The following is a 21,228-nucleotide window of genomic DNA, read 5'->3' on the forward strand; positions in this document are numbered from 1 at the left end:
ACCGCCTCTCTATGCTGGGTCAATAATTGATGCCACATATGGGACACATCCCATTACTAATTTAGACTTGGTTCATTGAAGCTATTAAATGTATTTAAGAGGATAAGCAACTCTCCATCACTTCCTTGGGTTCATTCCTGGCATCCATAACTTTTATTATTTTTTCCCCAAAGCTACCCTATAAAAGCTTCTTATTTTCCATCACGCTGGAAGAGTTTTAACTTGTTCCTTGATGATTTGAAAGAGTTGTTTTTAAGCTTTTAAAGAAAAAACCCTACCCAATTGGCTATTCTATGAATTTAGTATTAAGAGATAATATTTGAGTGGATGATTGTGCTCGATCTGTCCAAACCTTTGTCAAGGCATTTTCATCGATATGTTGACCCTTTAACGAACAGGTTCTTCTGGGTTGAGCAGGTTCTTGTTAACATCAAAGACCTAAGCTTAATCCAAAATTCCAATTCTATTCCCATAAGTAACTGTTGTGAATGAAACCCGCAAATTATAGGGTGGGACTCATTACTCGTACAATAACTTTTCATCAACCAAGCTTGAGGTCCCAAAATTTTCAAACTACTACCATCTGGTTGTAGGATTTCACTCTCCCAAAGAACAATAAAATACTCAATATAAATGTCAATAGAAGTTCAAGTCTCTTGGTGATTTAATTTGACTGCACAGAACACCAAACCTTGCTCGGAAGTGAATTATAAGCACATGGGCCTTGGTTTTCCAAGCACTTCACCTGGCTTAGAACATGGGTCAACTGGTTGGAGACTTGCAGCTGGGGTCCAGAAAGCAGTGTTTCCATTCACTTAAATTTTTTTTGCCTGTAATCAGGACGAACAGATTTGACAATCCAACGCCAGTATAGCAAAGAAGGTTCTCAGATACTCTTACAGATTTCGACTTTCCAACCTTTTTTGTACTAATAATTACCAACAAACATACACATCACGATGGGATAGGAATATAAGTTGATGCTTTGAAAGCTTCAATCTTCACTTAGGATAAAATTCTATCAATATTCCCATACTTCAACTGTGGATCCATCAGCCGCTAAAGAATGTTCTTCCCTTGATCAACCCGCGTCCACCGTCAGTATATGTACTAGTATTTCCATTATCACGCAGATAAGTTCTATCCATCAATGGGCTCCCCTTCTGAAGGGTGGATATAATCAAGGGTCCCAGATGGATCACACACACGATTGGATGGGTACATATACCAAGTTTTTTGGTACCGCGTCGGCATCAGCCAGGTGGTATGTGAGGGGGAATGATGTATGGGTATTGAAATACAGTGTATTGACTTAAATGGTAATCACTTTGATACAGAAGTGTAGGGCATGGCATTGATGATATTGGGAAGACGCTCTGTTTTATTGACTCTCCTCATCCATGCGCTGTTGTCCCACAGGTGAACGAATAATTCACGTGGAGGGTCATCGTCAGTCATGGAGGAGCTTATAGCAAATTAGCAATTTTACTGTATGATCAACAAAAATAATACAAGATATTTCGTTTTTGCAATTAATGTGCTTTGTTTTGAAGTACATCCAGTCGCTTATAGTAAATGACCTTTCCCCTAACTTTTCCATTTAGGAGTAGGGCCATGGAGGGACATCATCACCCCCACATGCCAATGGATAAGAGAGATTTGGACCATTTGTTATACATGGCTGTTTCATAGTTTGCTTTAACATTATTCGAGCTTATCTTGTTATGGATGTGATAACTGATACCTACTTCATTTCTAAATGCTGTAAACATCTTCCCTTTCCTTTCTGGTTTATGTAAAAAGTTTGCCGACAATGTGGGGGGCTCTCGGCAGCCTACCGATTTCTAATTTGGCTTTAGGTCTAGCCTATTAGGCAAGACACCTTCACAGGTGTGTAACGCACAGAGCTGAGATCATGACAAATTTCAGATCATGATTTCCGACCAAAGAGATCTCTTAACTAACGCCGACCCACAATTTGGAGTTCCCCGTTGGTGGTGGGGATGGAAAGGAAACGAAAAAGGAAAAGGGAGAGAATTGAAGGAGATTGCATTTATGCAGTTGGTCAATAGCACATGCATCCAAGGCCAACCTGATAAGCAGTACTGAGTTTTGATAGACATGACAATATATCCGGGCCATGCTTTACTGGGGAAGCTTAAGAATGTAAAACAGAGGCTACAAAAGAGAATTTTATGAGGCGTGTACCATTCTCAACTTGCGATAAATTTGATTGATCTGCGAGTACCGTAGCTATTACATGCTCGTGTAACCACAAATGGCTAGAACGATATGTGGAAATAATACATGTGGAAGCTTCAAGGAAGGAGGAAGGATGGTGGGTTTAAAAAGAAAGGGCTTGGAATGAGTAATGTATGCAAGGACCTGCTCTCTAGTTATTTTTTTCCCATTTTTTCATCATCATTTTTTGTTACCTTTCTGTTCCACACACCACAATCTTTGATGTCAACCTCTTTCTGAGATTCTTAGGACTTCTGAGACACTGCAGATCGCTCATGATTTCTCCCTCTGCAAAAAGTTCTGTATATCATATGCCTTTTATGATTTTGGTTTGCATTACAATAATAAGACAGTTTCCACTCTGACACCCCAAATCTATATGCTTGGGTCATTGTTAACTTTTTACGCCATTGTTTCAAAATACTCAACAGTTTATGGGCATCCATTGATATAGCATTCACGCCACCAAAAGCTATAAACCCAAGAAAAAAAAAAAAAAAACCTGGAATTCACATGTAAATACACGTTCCAGGAAGAACACAAAACTAAAGCAAAGCTGAATGATGGTAAGGTGACCATGCATCCTGAAGGATGTCCATGCAGAGCGTGCCATCATGATAAAGTGCATATCCATACAAAAGATGATGGGGTTTTAAGTGTCATGGGGAGAAACAATTACTAAAATCTGAAAGGCCTTTTTCTATGAAAAACAGAACTTTTCTGTGAATCAAAGTCAGATGACAGTTCTCTTTCTACATTAAAAGTTAGAAGAAGAAACTAATTATTGCCTCACTAGTTCTTGCAGGACTTTTGCAATTAGAATGCCTATTTTAATTTTTCTGGACCACAGTCTAGCTGTTTGGTTAATCAGAATTTCTCCAAGGCAGTATAGGGTTCTATCACAGGTGAACCGATTCTCTGTCGCCAGAGAACTGCCTCCCACAAGGTTCAGAGAGGGAATATAGAATTGTGGTTCAAAGTATTGCTCTATGTATCACAACTGCGACTAATATCCTCTAAAGGTTCCAGTCCGATCCAATCTGGGAGTCTGAGTGAGTCAGATGGTTGCCCCACAATCCCATGGGATGTGCTTGAGGGCCTTGGCCCACAATATACACTCCAAATTAAGTATATTTTTTTTGTCTTCTTCACTTCTTTTTTTTCTTCATTTCCACCCCAAATGAAACCAAGCCTTTGTTTTACAATAGCTTATACTCTGTTTGAAGCAATTTATGCGGATGACCATCCTCAATAAGGTGCAGAAAGAGTCCCACTTGGCTTATTCGGGGAAACAAGAGTTTTTGGCACAATTCTCAACAGTAGCTGAGGAGGTGAAACAACCAATGCGATGCAGTACTAATTATCCCGGAAAATTCTGCCAGAATATCCACTCATAATAAAAACAAACACATTGAAATTACATAAGTAAGAAGGGGATTACTTGCTAATTCTCCTCCTTTTGATTATTAATTACACGCATTTGAGTTTTACATGGAGTAAAGGGCGTTTTAGAAGAATTTAATTCAAGATGAAAGAGATTATGATGGCTTTAAGATCAGACATGATGATGCCATCTTCACCAGCAAAAGGATTCTCTGTTTCCCCTTTCTTTCCGTTTATTTGCCGTCACCAATGGAAATGAAAATCCAGCTGGCATTGGCTTTGTTTTTGGTTTAATAAGGTAACGTCCATTTTCAGCCTTTTCTGAGATTTTCTTTTGGATGAACTTACTTGAACAAATGAATTCAACCCAATGGCGACAACAAACTTTTACCATCCAAATGTGGTATACAAAGATTGGCAAGCAAAACATCCCTACGCCTCAAGATTCAGGAGGCTACGTTGTTGTCACACCCAAGATTTCTCAAGGGAAATATCCTTGGTCACGTTGTTGTCACAACAAAATTTGTGAAGGTAATAATAATGGAGATAGTGTAAGATTTGAGTTTGGGCCACATGATCAGGCCCCTTCCATTGGGCTAACCAAGATACACACTTGAATGAAGCCAATCCACTCTCATGATGGAATTATGGCCACGAAAGATCATAGAAGCCGACTACCTTTGGTTGTTTGCTGATAATGTGAAGAATGGCTCTTAAGGCATCAGAGGACGAGACCCTCTAGAATTAGAAAGTGACTTCTGCTGGGTGGAGATGGATCTAGGGGTTTTGGCTGGCTCTCTGTCCTCACATTAGAAAGGAACCTTTTTTGCCTTGAAAGCTATTGCACATTCCTGCCAGAATTAGCACCCATTTAGTTATTCTCCATGTCTCATTCATCTCTCTATCATTACAACAGAATATCAGAAAGATGGCAGCTGGGTTTTTTTAACATCCTATGGGCCACATATTCACATTCAATCCAAGCCTTCAACTTGAATCACAAAATTGGGTTTCAAATTTTTTTTTTTAGTATTCCATTCCTGTATCTGGAAAGCCTTGAGAGTATCGGTTTAATAGTATTATTTTTCTGATATCCAGAAAGAGTTTAAACTTTCTTGAGAAAGTTCACAACTTTCTTGGGAAACAAAAAAGAGTTACGGTGGAATAAAGTATTGGTTTAAGCATAGACTATTGTTGGAAGAGAGGTGGAGTAAAAAAAAGGCCTAAAAAGGGGGAAAAAAATTGACGGGGGTGGATGTAATTAGGCGATCATGATCAAAAGATGTGGCACGAGAAAGTATATGTTGTTTCTTTTTTTAGTGGGGAGATGGATATATGGCGTGATGTGGTGGGATTGCTCAGGCCAACCACCACAGGAAAACCAAAATGAAGGACAAAAATACGGGAAATTGAAGGAAAGCGAAAACCCAAATCCACAGCTGTAATCACCTGTCCGTTTGTAAGAGCTTTCTCTCTCATCCATGCACTTGGTGTGGTTTTTTGCTGTTGGGGGTCCTTGTCATCTCTCTCTCTCTCTGTCTTTCTTGTTGCCATCTAATCTTTCTGCTACTACTGTTCTCTCTTTCTTATATTATCCTTGTTGTTCTGAGGCTCATCAACCGAGGTTGAGGTTCTTCCCTTTTCGGGTCTCCTTCCCTTCTATCTTTTAGCCATACTGCAATCCTTATTTGTCCTTCCACGTTCCATCATCTCAAATGAGAAAGAGTCCTTCAGTTATGGTGTCATTCAATCACTACTGACCTTTTCCTTTCCTCTCATTAACACTTATGCATATTTGTTATGCCTCCTCAGTCACCAAATACCTTCTTATTAACTAGCTTCTCTTACTCTCCTCCATCCTGTTTCCTCTCTTTCTCTCACTCACTTGGTAGAACAACTCTCCATCTCTCTGTGTATCTGAAATGGGTTGGTGTCCCAATTTCACTAGTATCCATGGACTTCGCTACATCACCATTTATCTTCTCTTTCTGTTGATTTTAAGCTCGACCCAACTGAAATTTATGGCTGAAGGTAAGTGGACCACATGCAAATTGCAGAGAATAGAAATATTATCTTTGTCAGTGCAATTTGAAGTGAAATTTACTGGCTGTGGTTGGTTGCAGGTAGAGCAGTCTTATTCAAACCAGTTGGATTTTCCCAGGTGAGAAATAAATGCCCTTTCTTAGTTGTCACCCCTCTCTGTTAACTCATCGAATTATAATTAATGAAGGCCATTTGGACTTTGGTTGATTTGGATAGCCAGTAAGTGAAGAGAAGGCAATTGTGAGAGCTCAGATCGGTTCAAGGCCACCAAAATGCGAGAGAAGGTGCAACTCATGCGGACACTGTGAAGCCATTCAAGTGCCTGCAAACCCCCAAGTCAAGACTCCCAACACAAACTCTTCAACAGTCTTTGGTACTATTGCCTACTCCAGAGGTGATGACAACTCCAACTATAAGCCCATGAGTTGGAAATGCAAGTGTGGCAACTTCGTCTTCAACCCCTGATTCCACAGACAATTCAAAGAAATGGTGAACAACACCCATTAATTCGGACCCAAGCTGTAGATATATGAATGATACTTCTAAGCCTGAGCCATGTTTCCACTCTTTTCGGAGCCTTTTTTTCAAATGGGGTTTCACATTTTGTAGGATTATCCTTGTTTTTTTGTTTTGCTTTTTTTTTTCTCTATGCCCTTTTTTTTTTCTTGTCTAATTCTCTAGATCCTGTAAGTTAATCCTGATTAGCATCTACTAATGCTAATGTTATTATATTAATGTATTCATATGCCTAGCAGCTTCTCTGATTTTTGAAACTGACATTGATGGAGTCTGATCATATTATTTATCTTATTCAAACTTCTGCATTACAGATATGGACTTGAGTGTGTGCACGAATGTGTTTTCTTTTCCTTTTTTTATTTTTTTCTCAGGAAAATTACATTTGCAGCAGAAACATAGGCACAGTCATACTACAAATAAAATCTAGGCCAGTAACAACTCCAACAGAGGACACAGAAGAATTGGACTGAGTTGAAAAAAGAATTAGGCTATCCATCTGGCTTCACCATACTCCAGCTCTCCACCCAGTATCCATAGTTCTAATTCCTTTTTGCTCACATTCTTCGCTTTCATGCAGTAAACTCAAAATCACACCGTCTCCCAGTATAAAAACAATTCAACCATTCAAGACTAAAACGTCTTTTTTATACTGAAATTTCCGGTACTAATCTCTTAAAATATAATAATCTCAGATTACTTTTTGTATAGCGAACTCATGAAATTTAATATAGCCGTTATTGTTTGAAAATAGAAAGGAAAAAGAAAAGAGCACGACCCTCCCAGTAGCTTGGTCCCAATAGTCCTTGAAAATCACATAAGAAATAGGAAAAAAAGAAAGAAAAGGAACAGTGAGCCCCATTAATTACTACATGCCCTAGCTACCGACCCTCCCCAATAGCTCGGTCCCGATATTCCTTGACGTGAAAGAAATCACCAACTTCTGGAATTCTGATAAATTGATAATGGCCCTTGGGGTTGTGGAGCTGCTCACTCTGGATCTGAGCTAGTAGAGAGAGAGAGAGAGAGACTAGGAAAATGAGACCATAATTGGTGCAACCAGCTCGAAAGGGAGTTGACCCAGTGACAAATCAAGTCATCAAAGTACAGATAAATAAGCAAGGGCAGTTAGGCATAGGCTAATCTGAATTTGCCTAAGCAATGAGAAAGGGACAGCTTTTTGATTGCTAACAAATGATCAAAGTGCCAGTGGGAGTCGGAAGAGTGATGATTGCGGATTTCATTAGTGAATTGTGGGTTCTGTTATTAAGGATGAAATGATGGGATACTTCATGGGCGTATTTCTATCTGTGGTCAATCCCAGTCGTAGTTGTTACTACTTCAAATCCAACTTTTCCAGCTACAGACGTGACTCTACACCACTACTTCCATGCGTGCAAGTACGAATTTTGCACTTACATCAATCCCACCCACCTTTTTTTTTCTCTCTCTTTTCTGAGTGATGATACAACACCAGGGTTGAGCTTTTACTTTTACTTTACATTCTGTTTTTCTCTTTTTATTTCTGTTTACTGTTTTTCAAACACTTTTTCCGATCAGGTTTTTAGAACAAAAATTTATTCCATGTGGGATCAAGATTTTTGGGTTTGTTTCAGAATAGACATGTTTTCTAACCACGGTTTGCTTTATCTATCCCAAGTTGAGATTTAATTTTCAATGGTTTCTTATGAATGAAGGCACCAGGGTCATCAATGGTTTGTCATGATTTAAGGGACCAGGGTTAGAGCTCTTGTTCATGGGAACACGAGATGATGAAGCTCGTCTTCTTTAGTTGGAGGTCTCAAGAGTACGGACTTAATCTCTAAGCATCATGTGTCAGGGAAAAGTATACTAAAGGAGAGTTAAAAATAAAGAAGACAATTCATGTTAGCATGAACACGGACATTACATGGATTTATGAACACGAATATTATATTGATTTATTTTGTAAGAAACACAAGTCAGATCTCGAAGGAGATGAACCTCATATTTGAATGATGAGATGACATGTGGTTAAAAATAATTTTATAAGAATGACAAATCTATTATAGAAAGGAAACTTTTTTCTACACACCCCATTGACATTAATCAAGGATTAAGATCGATGAATTAGCCTATTGTCAATCCCTTCACCGCTTGACTTGGATGCCAATACTAAAAGACCTCATGAGTAGGCCTTACACCTATGAGGATTCTTAAAATGAAACAAGGAATACAGTGGTTTTGTAGGACATCACTTGGGAAGCTAAGTGAGGCGGCAACACGGATGCTGGGAGGTTGCATGCATATGCCCATACACCCACTAACCCACACCCACATACAAGCGTACTTAGGCATCTTCAGCACCTAGATGCTTGCTCTGATGTGACTATGGTGATGGTGTAGATGAAACATGAGGTTTATGAAGATTGGATGTCTCCTCCAAAAACTTTCAAAACAACTTGAAATGCTCTTTAAATGGTGGGTGACTCAAAAGGACACCAAGGCCAAGCCTTGGACGCACTAAGAAAGCATTGTGGCATAACCTTGGGCATGTCCATGGCACTTGGATGACATATTAGCATGTACACATGGGCTCTACGATTTGTATGGCATGTAACCTATAGTTGTAATGATATGAGGTGTGATATAACCTATCATTTCTAAATACTAACACACAAACACTCAATCTTGTGCATTGGGGCGATTCGTGAAGCCATGAACGCAATGTTATGACACAATGGGGATAGCAAAACACATGGTTCACTTAGATCAAATGACTATGCATGGCACAAGGGCACAATGCCTTATGCAAGAGAACAACTAAGTCATGGGTGTAATGTCATAGCTCAATGTTGTGACCAAGAAGACTTAGACATGGCCTAAGGTGTTGTTGCAACAACTACACCAATAGGCATGGTGGTGCATCGCAAGGCTAGGAGGGCCTTACAATAGATGGCTCTTGATATGGATACAAAGCACCAACATGTCGTTGGTACCTTGACATGACATGGGGTAAACATCAACGTGTGGGGGTAGAATACAATGATGTATCGAGGGGGGGGGGGGGGGGGGGGGGGGGCGGGGGACTTGTTGACAAAAGGCACTTTGTAAGGAGGCAAGAGGCACTTTGTTAAGCACCCATTAACAAAGGCACCTTGAAGAGGCAACTTGAGAGGAATGGTTGGCACTGAAAGATGGCCTATTTAGAAAAATTGCATTTGTTGGGAAGAGGTCTGTGCTACAACCTTAACATAACAAGAGGAATGTTAGATAGTTGTGGTTGCATAAAGGGACACCTTGATTTGAAAGGGTATCTTTAGTTAGGTAGTTGTAACAGTTGCACAACTATCACTTTCTACATATATAAATAGCCTCCTACATGATAGAAAGACTTGTAGAAATGTTTGATCAAATTGTAAAGCATTTGTAGGTGAGTTAACAATTTTGTAATCCTCGTTGAGTGATAACACAAGTTGGAAAGGATTCTTGTGCGTGATTGAGTGCCTCTTAACGTTGCTTTTGTTGGGACATTTGGGAAAGGTTGGCTAAGAAAGGGTTCTTATTCTTAGCACCTCACTCTTAGACAAAAAAAAAAAAAAAAAAAAAGGTGGTGATTTTGCCAAATGTGACACCTACCATGATAAAAAGGTGCAAAATTTTGATCCCAACCATTTTTTGGGAAAATGGGCAAAAACTCAACAAATTAATGGCAAAATAGAAACTAAGAAGAACATGAAATAAGTAGCATAACACAAATCAAAATATCAACGATTTATTGTGATTTTTTTTTCTGTAAGTTTTATTCAAGAGCCTAAATTGCTCTTAGACACTACCCAACTACAACTTCTATGATTTAATAGTAAATTTTCATATGAATATAATTAATTTCTAACCATTAGTTGGCCTTTCAATGATTACTTTGGTCCAAGTTTTTTTATTTTATTTTATAAATACCTCATTTTTATCTTTTTATACCTATAATTCACTTGAAATTCTCCTATTGCTCCAATTTTATTTTATTTTTTTGTAATTTCTCTCAAAATTTTATAATTTTTAAGATTTTTTTCGAAGTTATGCATTAACTACAAATCAAGCCTCAATAATGACTAGATTATTAAATTACTAATATTGTAAATTATAATTATAATTCAATTTAAATAATTTAATGTTAGTTTCATATTTAAATTAGTTTGTTTCCATTGTATTATTTAATATTAGTTTCATATTTAAATTATTTTGCATCCGTTGTATGTATAATCAATTTTAATTATACTTTAAATTTCAATTGTATTTTTAATGGTAATTAGATTATTTTATATTCTTTGGTAATTCAATTTCAATTAAATTTAATTTATTTAGTTAAAGATAATTGTATAATTAGTTTAATTTCAATACTAGTTTAATATTTAATATGGTTTGACATGCATCCTTATAAATTCACATTTCCAAATATAAGTTTAAATTAAATTTATGATGATTTTGATATATTTAGAGTTTGTTTTATAGTGATTCTAGGAAACACTTTTAATATTTCTAATATTTGAAAATTTTTATCATTCAAATATTAAAAATATAAGAAACATTTTTTAAAATCGCTCCCAAACGCACTTCTAATCACATTCCTACACAAATATTATACAATATGAAAAATGGGATGTATGAAAGATTTCAAAAAGGTACATAAATGAGCTTCGAGTTTTACTAATCACCTCTTCATGGATGAAACACTCGAGGTGAGTATTATATAAACTTTATAATGTGGTATTAATATTGTCTCCACCAAGATAAGATTTCATTATCCTCGAATGTTATGGAACTACTTAAATCTTTATTTTGATATTAAAGGGACTCGTTATAATGGAAATGTAATTTCAAAAACTATTAAACATAAAATGAATAAAACATTTATTTTAGATTACTATTAAATACACACTTAGAAATTTTTATTTATTTATTTATTTATTGATGCACGTGATATTATTATTATTATATTTTAACATTTTTATAAGTTTTGGGATATCTTTTCATCTAAAATTTCATTTTAATATTTCTCAATATTTTCATAAAATCCCACCACCCATATTTCCCCAATTTCCCATATTTTAATATTGATTATAATTTGGGTGATTGTAGAAACAGTATTACAGTGAAATAAAAGGAGCAGTAAACATAAGAACCTGATTAAGAGAAAAAGGTGTATAGTATGACATCTCTGGACCAATAAGATACTCACTCATTGGTCACAAGTGAGGAAATTCCTTTCCTTGCTTGATATCCTAACCTCAAAAACTGAGCTTCCATGTTTCAAGTCTAAAATAAATCCAAAATCTCTTATTTAATTTTAATTTGAAAAAAATACAAAAAGGCAAAAAGCAAATATAATAAACAATTATTTAGAAACTTTAATATTTTCATTTTCTTTAATCTTTATCTAGAATATTAAAATATAAAAATAAATTTAGAGGAATACATGAAAATTTAGGAAGCTCAAAAATCCATGTTCTATTTTCATTCAATATTTGAAGGGCTAAATATTGCACTAGAAGTTAAGAAGGGGCAGCCTTACCATATGTATATTTTTATCACTCAGAAAGATGATCCTAGAGGGAACAAAGAATAATATTGAGGGTACGTTAGATACAGGCTTACAGGAAGTCACGTGGAGGAAGTGGACCAACTCCCCAGTCCTCATGTACCATATTTTAAAATTAAAGCATGTTAGAACTTAGAACAAAGGTGAGTGTGGAACCAGGTATCTGAGACAAGAAAAAGCTGAGAGAACTATAGTAACCAAGGATTCTGATTCCCATTCCCAAGCCCCCTCCGCTTTCTAAGTATTTTAGTGCTGTGAATTCAGCGGATAGCATTGAAATTTCCCCATCCCTGAGGCCGGAGCTATGGACAAAATATACCCACTTCCCACTACTGATGCAAAGGGGCATCAAGAATCCCAATGCTGATGAATGTTCTGAGCTGAGGAGGGAGATCAGACGGCTAAGGGGCAAACAGCAGGTAACATCACAATATGGTCTTCTCGGGGATGCAATCGTAGGACACACTCTCTGGTTGTACATCGGTTTCATCTTTTAATGCAATTCTCTGCTGCTTTCTCTCTCCGTGCCCTTATCTGTCCACATGAGGATCTGGTCTTCATATTTTGTTGCTCATAACGTTTTAGTTCGCTTTCCCTACTTTAAAAATATCAACAGGACGTATAATGGATCTAAGAGAACCTTGCTGTTGAGATATGCACTTTGACGCATGGCTCACAGTAACCCTCATTCCCTTCTGCTGACAAAATCCACTTAGGCTTTGTTGAAAACAATAAGTTGACAGAAAGAATCCATCTCAATTATATAATTTCCCTTTTTTTTTTCTGTACACTCATATATATATTCTCCTAATTTTTCTTATAATTTCTTCTATTCACACCGTGACCACCAAATCCCTCACCACAACATGCCCTCACACTCATCTCTTCCTCTTTTTCTTTCCTTTCTATTCTTCTCTTCTGGGGTTAATTCATTAATAGGGGTATTTTTGTCGCTGACGGTGGAAATGGCGTCACCAACAATGGTGCCATTAGCAGTAGAGAGGGTGGCGGCGGCAGTAGATGTTAGTACAAGTGCATGTTTATGAGTAGAAAGAAGGAGATCAAATGTAAGATCTGGATGTACCAAGGGAATTGGTGGAGGTGATATGGAGCTCTAAATTACTTCTAGAGGAGGATGTATGATTTGTTAACATACAAGAACTTCTCACAGAAAGTACTATTGAGAACTAGTATAGGACAAACTAGTTTTGGAGGAAGAGGCTCTATATAATTTAATTCATGCATTAGAATAATAAGGCATATTTCTAAAAAGGGTTACATCAACATGGTGTTTTTAGAAGTAGGATTGTAGCATCAAAATCACTCTTTGAGTTCAAGAACAACCAAGAAATATGCATTTGTTGTCTCAAGGGTTAAGTTTGTCATACTTTGGGCTTAGATAATGTACAACACAGATGCTCTCAAAAACATTTGGCGGAAGAAGGAAAGGCTCGCTATCAAGAAATAGCATCTAACAAGGGGACTTACCATGAAACAATTGAAAGACATTCTATTTAGTAGAAGACCCATTGTGAGATCAACATCTCTTCAAAAATTTTTGGCACATTCCTTTGAAGCATTAAGGCAGCAATAGAATGAATAAAACCATTCTTTATTTCAATAATTCCATTTGGCAGAGGTATATCAACACATAGTGTTTGGTGGATAATACCCATTAACTCGCGTATCTGCTAAAAGTGAGAATGTTAGAATTCAAGTGCTGTCTCTCATTCTGGAGGGGAAAATGACATGAATGGGTACCAAGTATGTTTAGATGATGGTGTCTCATCTGAAACATATTCTAGGAATGCAAGAACCTTAAAATGTAAGAAGGGAAAGAATGATGCAGCTCCCTGTGCATAAATTTACAAAAGAAGAGTTCCCAAAACTGGATGCCAGATATGCCCAGTGTGTTAGAATTTATCTACATGACAAGGGCCTTTCTCATTCTGGATAGAAAATGACAAGAAAATAGATCATATACAAGTGCTTCTAGATGATACACTCCTTGTTTGATGCATATTTTTGTAATGCAAAGACATTATTTGTGAGAAGGGGAGAAGATGAAGTGGCCCACTATGTGGAAATTTACAAGACAAAAGAAGTGTCATGAAACCAGGTGCCAAAAACACTTCGACATTTTTTTGGTAGGTAAAATCAAGATGGCAAATAAGAAAAAAGGGTGCCCAAAAGACTAAAAACACAGAACATTTGCATTTATCTGCATGACAAGCCCTTAGTAGATATGTCTAGAAGGTGTTTAATACAGATACAGACAAACACAAAACAAATGAACACGGTGCAGTCCCAGAAAGATAAGGATTATGTTATATCTTGAACCAAGGCCAAATCAAGACAAGATGGTGCTTCAAAATTTTTTCGAACCAAGTACAATCATAAAAACCTAGGATCATGAGCCAGGTTGCATCCCTGAATCAATTGGGAGGCCCCCAACAAGTGCCTTATATTCAAAAGGGGCAATCACATTTTCTTTCTATGGTTTGTCAAGGACTGAGTAAGCTGTTTTGAACCTTGGCAAGATAATGAATGGCTGTAATGCATGCTACTTTAGATGAAGATGTTGAAGCCCTAGCATTACTCATAATTCCTGCGATTCAAAGTCACTTACTAGAATTTCACCTATGCAGCCAAAAGATAAACATTGCAGGTCAAATGTGTTACCCAGGAGTTTCTCCTAAGTAGTTTGGAATTCAAAATCTAGCATCAAGAACAAATACAAGCAAGCAAACAAACAAGGAAAAAAATGCTTATATGCACTGACATACATACTATGCTGCTAGCAGAACAACTTCCTTTGAAGGAATCCATCAACAAGAAGCAAAAACAGTTAAGCAAAAACAGTGAAGCTAAAAGGCCAGATGAACTCCTCGTATCTAAAAAAATCAATAAACATCAAAGAGCCTATTATTTCATACTCTGATAATGCCAGGACACTCCAACTTCATCCAGCTTACCTGTGTCAATACAGCATGGGTGTGGTTGTGAGATCTTTGGACACTGCTATTTTGCTTCAGATTGGCTGTTTGATTTTAATTGACCTCTTTTGTTCTTGTTTTTTTTTTTTATTATAAATATTTCAACTTTCTCAAAAAATGGTTATATCAAAGAAAAAGAGTGTGTTGGAAGTAAAACTTTATAAGAATATTTAAGGATAAGAAAGAATCAGAATAAAAGAGAAAAGAGGGGGAGGGGTTTTATCAACATTACTTTGCTTTTGATTGATTTTGAAGCTGAGTCATTATATTCTAAAATTTCAAGGTGTAAAAGATCACATGCCTAGACATATACGCACCTAAAACTAATGCAAAATAAATTTCATGGGACAACTACAGGATGAATTATTAGTTTTGACCACCATATTTTTAGAAAAGAAGCACCAATCTACAAAAAAATAAAAGCTCATCCAAACAAACCTAGGCTATAAGCTTAGGTTTTTGTCAAATAGCCACACCAAACTCATACATGAAAAAAAATGCCATTGATTTTGCATAAGATAATACCCCATGCCACTAAGTGTATCGGGAAAGATATCCAAGCAAAACATCCTGTGACGAGTAGCACTTTACTTGCAAAACTGCCTAGGTTTCAGCTTTAAATATCATGTATTGCTGAGCATTCTAATCTGAGGCCATCTCCTCATTTCATTTGCATGTTATCAGTTCCTCTTCCATAACCTCAGCTACATACTCTTAAGCTTTCTTTTTTCTTTTTTAAATCCTTTTAAGCAGCCCCAATGGAATCTTATCCCCAAACACAATCAGTAACTTCTTACAGGACTGATCTATTAACATGTTTTCTACATTAACCAAAATATGAAACTGGATTTCCTTGCGGGAGATTTTGTGATTCTTGTCACTGGTCTGTCTTAAATAATCAACTTCATTATCATCACTATACCATTACACATGTTACTTATGACTACCCCAAAGTCCACCTTTTGTTACCATCCAATATAAATTACCATACATCTCCTGCAACAAAAAATTGCAGTTCTGCATATATAACTCAGCCACTCAACTGACACTGCTCAAGAAAATATTTCCATGTATATATTTCATGACCAATAAACAATATACAGTTCACATCCAAAAATAGAATAAATTGGATTGCAAATGAGTGAAGACATCTGAGACTTTGTTGTATCTAATAAGTCCACAAGCAAGACTATGCTATAAGAATAAGGCCTGCATGTCCCAGTCTGCATCTAGATGCTGGACTTATCTAATCCTCAAATCATATGATTGAGGGGCATGATTTTTCTTCTTCTAAAACATAGGACATTCAGACTTTGGATCTCTCTTATCCATCCAGGTAGCAAATGAAATATGGAAAAATCCTAGGAAACTCCTAGTGAACTCATATTATGTGCCTCTTTTATCTTTAAACATGCATATTAAGTGTGAATATTCCTCTCCTTTATCAAACAAGGAGTGGAGAATAAGATGGATGCCACAATTCGTGCCAGGACCATTTTCTATTTTTTGGTGATTGTCCATTTCACCTTTGTGCCTCAGCTGTTACTTCCAAAGCCTATGTCTGATCACTCACCTATCTTGATTGATTGCAGGGGGCTAAAAAAGGGCAAGATGCCATTCAGATTCAGAAATATGTTGAAAACAGAGGGCTTTGGTGAGTTGTTCAGCACTAGTTTTGTGCTTGAGAAGAAATTGCAAGGTTTGAAAATTGGCTTTAAAAAAAAATGTAACAGAAAGGTTTTTGGCAATGTGTCAATTCACAAAGAGGCTTCTTTGGAGAAAAAAATTTGGATAACAAACTTGTCCAAAAAAGACAAATTTAATCACTCCATAGCAAAAGGCAAATAGTGTCTTTTTTTTTTTTTTTCCTTGATAGGTAAAACAAGAGAGCATTTTATAAAAGAAAGCACCAAAAAGAGAGCCCCAAAGTACTTGGGAAGTATGCAACAGTCACCCAAAGGCACAACCAAATGCATAGAGGGGCTACAAAAGCCTACACCCATCCTCAATAAGAATCCAACCAATTAACAAAGTCAATTAAAGACAAAAGACCATCATCCATAAACATCTTAGTCCATGACCAAATATTACAAAGAAAAGTGTATCTCAACCTTTGGTTAGATTGCTCCTCACGTTCAAACGATCTTCTGTTCTTTTCCTTTCAAATTGTCCAAAAAATGCATAAGGGTGCAGCTTACCAAGTCTTTTTCCCTTTCCCCCCACAAAATGATAATGCCATCCTAAAAGGGTCTCTCTAACCAAAGGGTAAAGAGGATAGTACCCATGACATGCCAAAAAGGGAAACTAGAAACTACCATAAAACTTGCATCTTTTACCTCATGAAAATAGAAATCAAGGGTGGGGACAAAAACAAAAAGCTCTTCCATCAAATGGTCAACGCCTACAAAAGAGCCAATCTTATAAGCAAGCTTAAAATGAATAGGATTTGGTTTTTCATAGGAGGCAAATATGATGAGAGGAATCTTGAATTATTTTTCAATGCATTGTTAGAGAATCCCTAGCTAAAGAGACCTAAGTTATAGGGACATGGATCCATTTAAGCACATTGAAAGCTCAGATAGGTAGTGTTAAAGCCCAATCATGTAGGAGGTACTCTTTTAGAGTTGAGAGGTGATAAGCACCAAACCTAGATGGTTTATCCATGACATTTTGGAAATATTGTTGGTTTATAATTTTTTTATTATTATTAAATAAAGACTTAAATTAAAATAAAAAGAGTCACCAAAAAAGTGACCCAAGGTATACAATAAAACAAACCTCTCTTCACCACCAAGACTCAAACAAAAGAAAACATGGTAAGAACCTCAACAAGTACTGATCCATTAAAAAAAAAAGACTAAAACACCACAAAAAGTAAACAAAATCCTTTTTTAGCTTTTGTATAGAAAAAACCTTTGTTATGAAATGCATGTTGTTTCTTGCCTTCCAAACCATCCAAAACAAGCACAAAGGGCTTGCTTGCCAAACCTTCTTGCACTTTTTGCCCACAAAAGAACCATGTCTTCCCAACAGAGTATCTATAACCGACAAAGATAGCACCCAAGACCTCCCAAAAAGTACAAAAAGCAGCTCCCATAAAACCCGTCTTTTCATAATGAAGAAGCAAATGTTCTATGGATTCTTCATGTTCAAGGCACAAGAAACACCGATTTGCTAAAGACCAACCTCGTCTCTGAACTTGATCCAAAATTAGAACTTTATCGCACACTAACTCCCACTCAAAAGAGCTAATTTTGGGCTAGACCTAAGAAATCCAAATGCAACTCATTGAAAAAAACCCACCCAAGTTTGGTTCCAAAACATTGTAAAGGGGCTCAACGGTAAACTTACCACTCTTTGTCACTAACCAAAGCAATGTATCTTCCACATTCTTATAAACTCTCTACCCTTGCAAACATTCAAGAGGAGTCTTGATGCCACCTTCTTGCTTTTAATTCCTAAAAAAGAGGGTTTGAAGCTATCAAGGACTTCAAGATGATTCGCTTTATTGGAAGCCTCTATGAAATCCTAACCAAGGTTTTAGTGAATGGATTGAAAAAGGTGATTGCCAAGGTGGTGTCAAAGAATCAGAATGCATTTGTGGAGGACAAACAAATTTTTTATGCAACCTTGATTACTAATGAGATCATAGATTCGAGAAAAGAAGCTCTAGGGCAGGCTTGGTAAATAAGCTAGACTTGGAAAAGCTTGCAATCAAGGAAATTAGAACTTCCTCCATTAAGTCAAAGTAAATGGGTTTTGGTCTAAGACAGTTGGGGTATATTCAGTTCTACAATTCTTTAGTGAGAATGTTGGTTCTTGTTAACAACTCTCCAATAACGTTCTTCCCAAGCTACAAAGGTTTAAGGTAGGGGACCCTTCATCACTTTACTTGTTTGTTCTAGTTCTGGAGACTTTATGTTACCTAATCTGTAAGATAGTTCATGAAGGTTTTTTAAGTAGCATTAAGGTAGAAGCTGGGGGGTAGGGTGGTGGTGGTGCATATGGGTGGAAGTTTATCATCTTTTATTCGCAAATGATACCTTTTTTTCTTCCTAAGGATAATGCTGAACAATATATAAATAATGAAAGTGGGTTCTTCTCTATTTTGAGCTCATGTCAACTTTGAAAGTTAACTTGCAGAAGAGAGATATTTCTGATTGGTGAAGCAAAAGATTTGGACATTTTAACTTCTTTGTTTGGGAGCAAGGTTGGAAGTCTCTCTCATTATCTTGGGCTACCATTGGGTGCTTCTCATAAGCTTGGCATAGTACGGGATTTGGTTAAGGAGAGGCCTAAAAGAAGATTGGCCCCTTGGAAGAATAAACACTTATTGAAGGGAGGACTATTAACCCCAATAAAGAGTGCCCTCTCAAGCCTTCCTATAAGAACATCAAAAAGTTTTTTGGGGGGAGTCATTCTAAAGAGAAAAAATGCACCTCATGAACTAGAGAATGGTTTGTAAAGATAAGAAGAATGACAGTTTATTTGAAAGTTGGACTTTCTTAATAAAGCCCTATTAGGTAAATGGGTGTGGAGGTATGCCCTTGAGTGCGACAACCTATGGAGGAAGATAATTCAAGGTAAATATGGAGAGGTGGAGGGGGGTATGTACTCTAGAAGTTGGAAAACCTTCCACCATTGGTTTACGGAAAGCAATTAGAGGTGGATGGGAGAAATTTTTCCGTAGGACCTTTATTTTGGCTAGGAGTGACCTACGAACCAAATTCTGTTTGGAAAAATAGGTAGGTGAGTGTCCTCTATAGAGAAGTTCCCTCAACTATTCAAAAGACTGATAGGAATGCAACAATAGCGGACTTATGAGTGGCAAGGAAGGGAGAAGGCTCTTAGCCCCTCTTGTTCAAAAGAGGTTTTCAAGATTGGGAGTTGGGAGTTGTAAGCAATTCATGGAGCTCATCCATAAGTTGAGTGCTAAAGTTAGGGGAGGTTAGGAGGAAAAGAAAGGTACATTCCAAATGAAATCTTTTTGTAGCTCCTTACATATTGAGAATCAAGCCATATTACCTGCCAAAGAAATTTGGGGCATAAGTATTTTTTTCTTATTTTTTTTGCATGTCAAGATGTGTGGGAGAAGATTCTAACCATTGATGCTCTTATGAGGAGAGGTTGGTCGATGAACAATAAATGCAGTCTTTGTAAAGTTGATGAGGAATCAACAAATCACATGTTTATCTATCATAAAAGAACCAAAAAGATGTGGGACATGTTGTTAGCCATCCTGGCTTCAATGGGCATTTCCAAATTCTATGAAAGAGCTTCTTTAAGGTTGGAAGGTGAAAGACATAGACAAAAGACAAAGGATCCCTCCCTCCCTCCCCTCCGTCCCTTGGCTTGAATGTTATGAAGTAATAAGCCACCTTCCAGTATTTAGTTTGATCCAGGATTTTGTAACACCTTAATACTACTGTGGGTAATCTTGTTGAAGATCACATGGAGGTGCAATCATCCAAGAGTATTCAAATATGGCATGTTCATCATGGATATTGAGAAAGTAGAAACCACCACTGCATCCCACACTAAAATAATTGGACTATGGAAGGCATATCAAACAAGGCAGCTTTTGCTACTGTAGCTGAAAGTTTTACAATATGATATCTTAACCAACTAAAGCCTAAAGTTATAAGTAATGTACATAAACACTGGGCAATCATTAAAGGTAGCCATCTAGTGCAAAATTTAATAATTTAGTAACTTCTAAGCGTTATAAAAAAAAGGCATAAGCACAGTGTAAAGAAAACCTGGGTTAAACATCATTGTACTCCATATGGTTGAATAGTTGATCTCACAGGCTTGTTTTCATTTGTCACACATTCCAAAGCTTGCCCACTTCTAACATGATGGACACAGCATTTCAACTTAGTGTTGTGCCCATTGTATACTCTTAATATCAATTCCTTCCTTCACCATTTCATAAAGTGGGCTCATTTCTCTCAATTTCTGCACCTGCTGCACCGTGAGTTCCACAGCCTCTGCTGTAGTAAACCTCCAATAGAGGCATGAGCCATATCCTCATCCGGCCCCCAACGCCATTAGAACATATAAAAAGTAAAAATAAATATTTTAAAATATATAATTTGTATAATAATATCCTCTACTTCTAAAAAAAAATTATAAATTTTATAAATATATATTTATTATTAACTTGTATTATATATTAATTTACAATAAAATTACAATAATATAATTTAAATTAATTTATTTAATAATCTTAAAAATCGAAAATTCCGTGAAATGCCAATAAAATATCCAGAAATATCAATTGAAATAATAAAACATTGAAAAATCGACTAATATCTATAAAATATTTGAAAATATGAATATATTTTTCCCCTTTTAAAGGGGCCTTCCAGAAATTTTAACCCCTTTTACCCTAATCCCATCTGCATCCTCGTACAGATATAATTCCTTCGCCGCCGCCGCCGCCGTAGGAAAGGTTGCGGAGGCCGTAGGTGG

At 36.7% G+C, this 21,228-nt stretch overlaps 1 protein-coding gene and 1 long non-coding RNA gene across 2 annotated transcripts; one reads left to right on the plus strand and one right to left on the minus strand.

Moving 5' to 3' along the window:
- Positions 1-5,064: 5,064 nt before the first annotated feature.
- On the plus strand, positions 5,065-6,444 carry LOC117918881 (EPIDERMAL PATTERNING FACTOR-like protein 2). The gene is made up of 3 exons (XM_034835843.1): positions 5,065-5,655; positions 5,748-5,785; positions 5,884-6,444. Exons 1-3 carry the CDS (start codon positions 5,547-5,549, stop codon positions 6,130-6,132), a joined length of 396 nt encoding a protein of 131 aa, XP_034691734.1. The 5' UTR covers positions 5,065-5,546; the 3' UTR covers positions 6,133-6,444.
- Positions 6,445-16,631: 10,187 nt separating this feature from the next.
- On the minus strand, positions 16,632-20,861 carry LOC117917866. Its single transcript, XR_004651776.1, has 2 exons — positions 20,514-20,861; positions 16,632-17,155 (listed from the first exon to the last, which is right to left on the minus strand). It is a non-coding gene; the product is annotated as an uncharacterized LOC117917866 (long non-coding RNA).
- Positions 20,862-21,228: the final 367 nt, after the last annotated feature.

The sequence above is a fragment of the Vitis riparia genome, chromosome 7 (genome assembly GCF_004353265.1).
Source record: "Vitis riparia cultivar Riparia Gloire de Montpellier isolate 1030 chromosome 7, EGFV_Vit.rip_1.0, whole genome shotgun sequence".
Taxonomy (NCBI): Eukaryota; Viridiplantae; Streptophyta; class Magnoliopsida; order Vitales; family Vitaceae; genus Vitis; species Vitis riparia.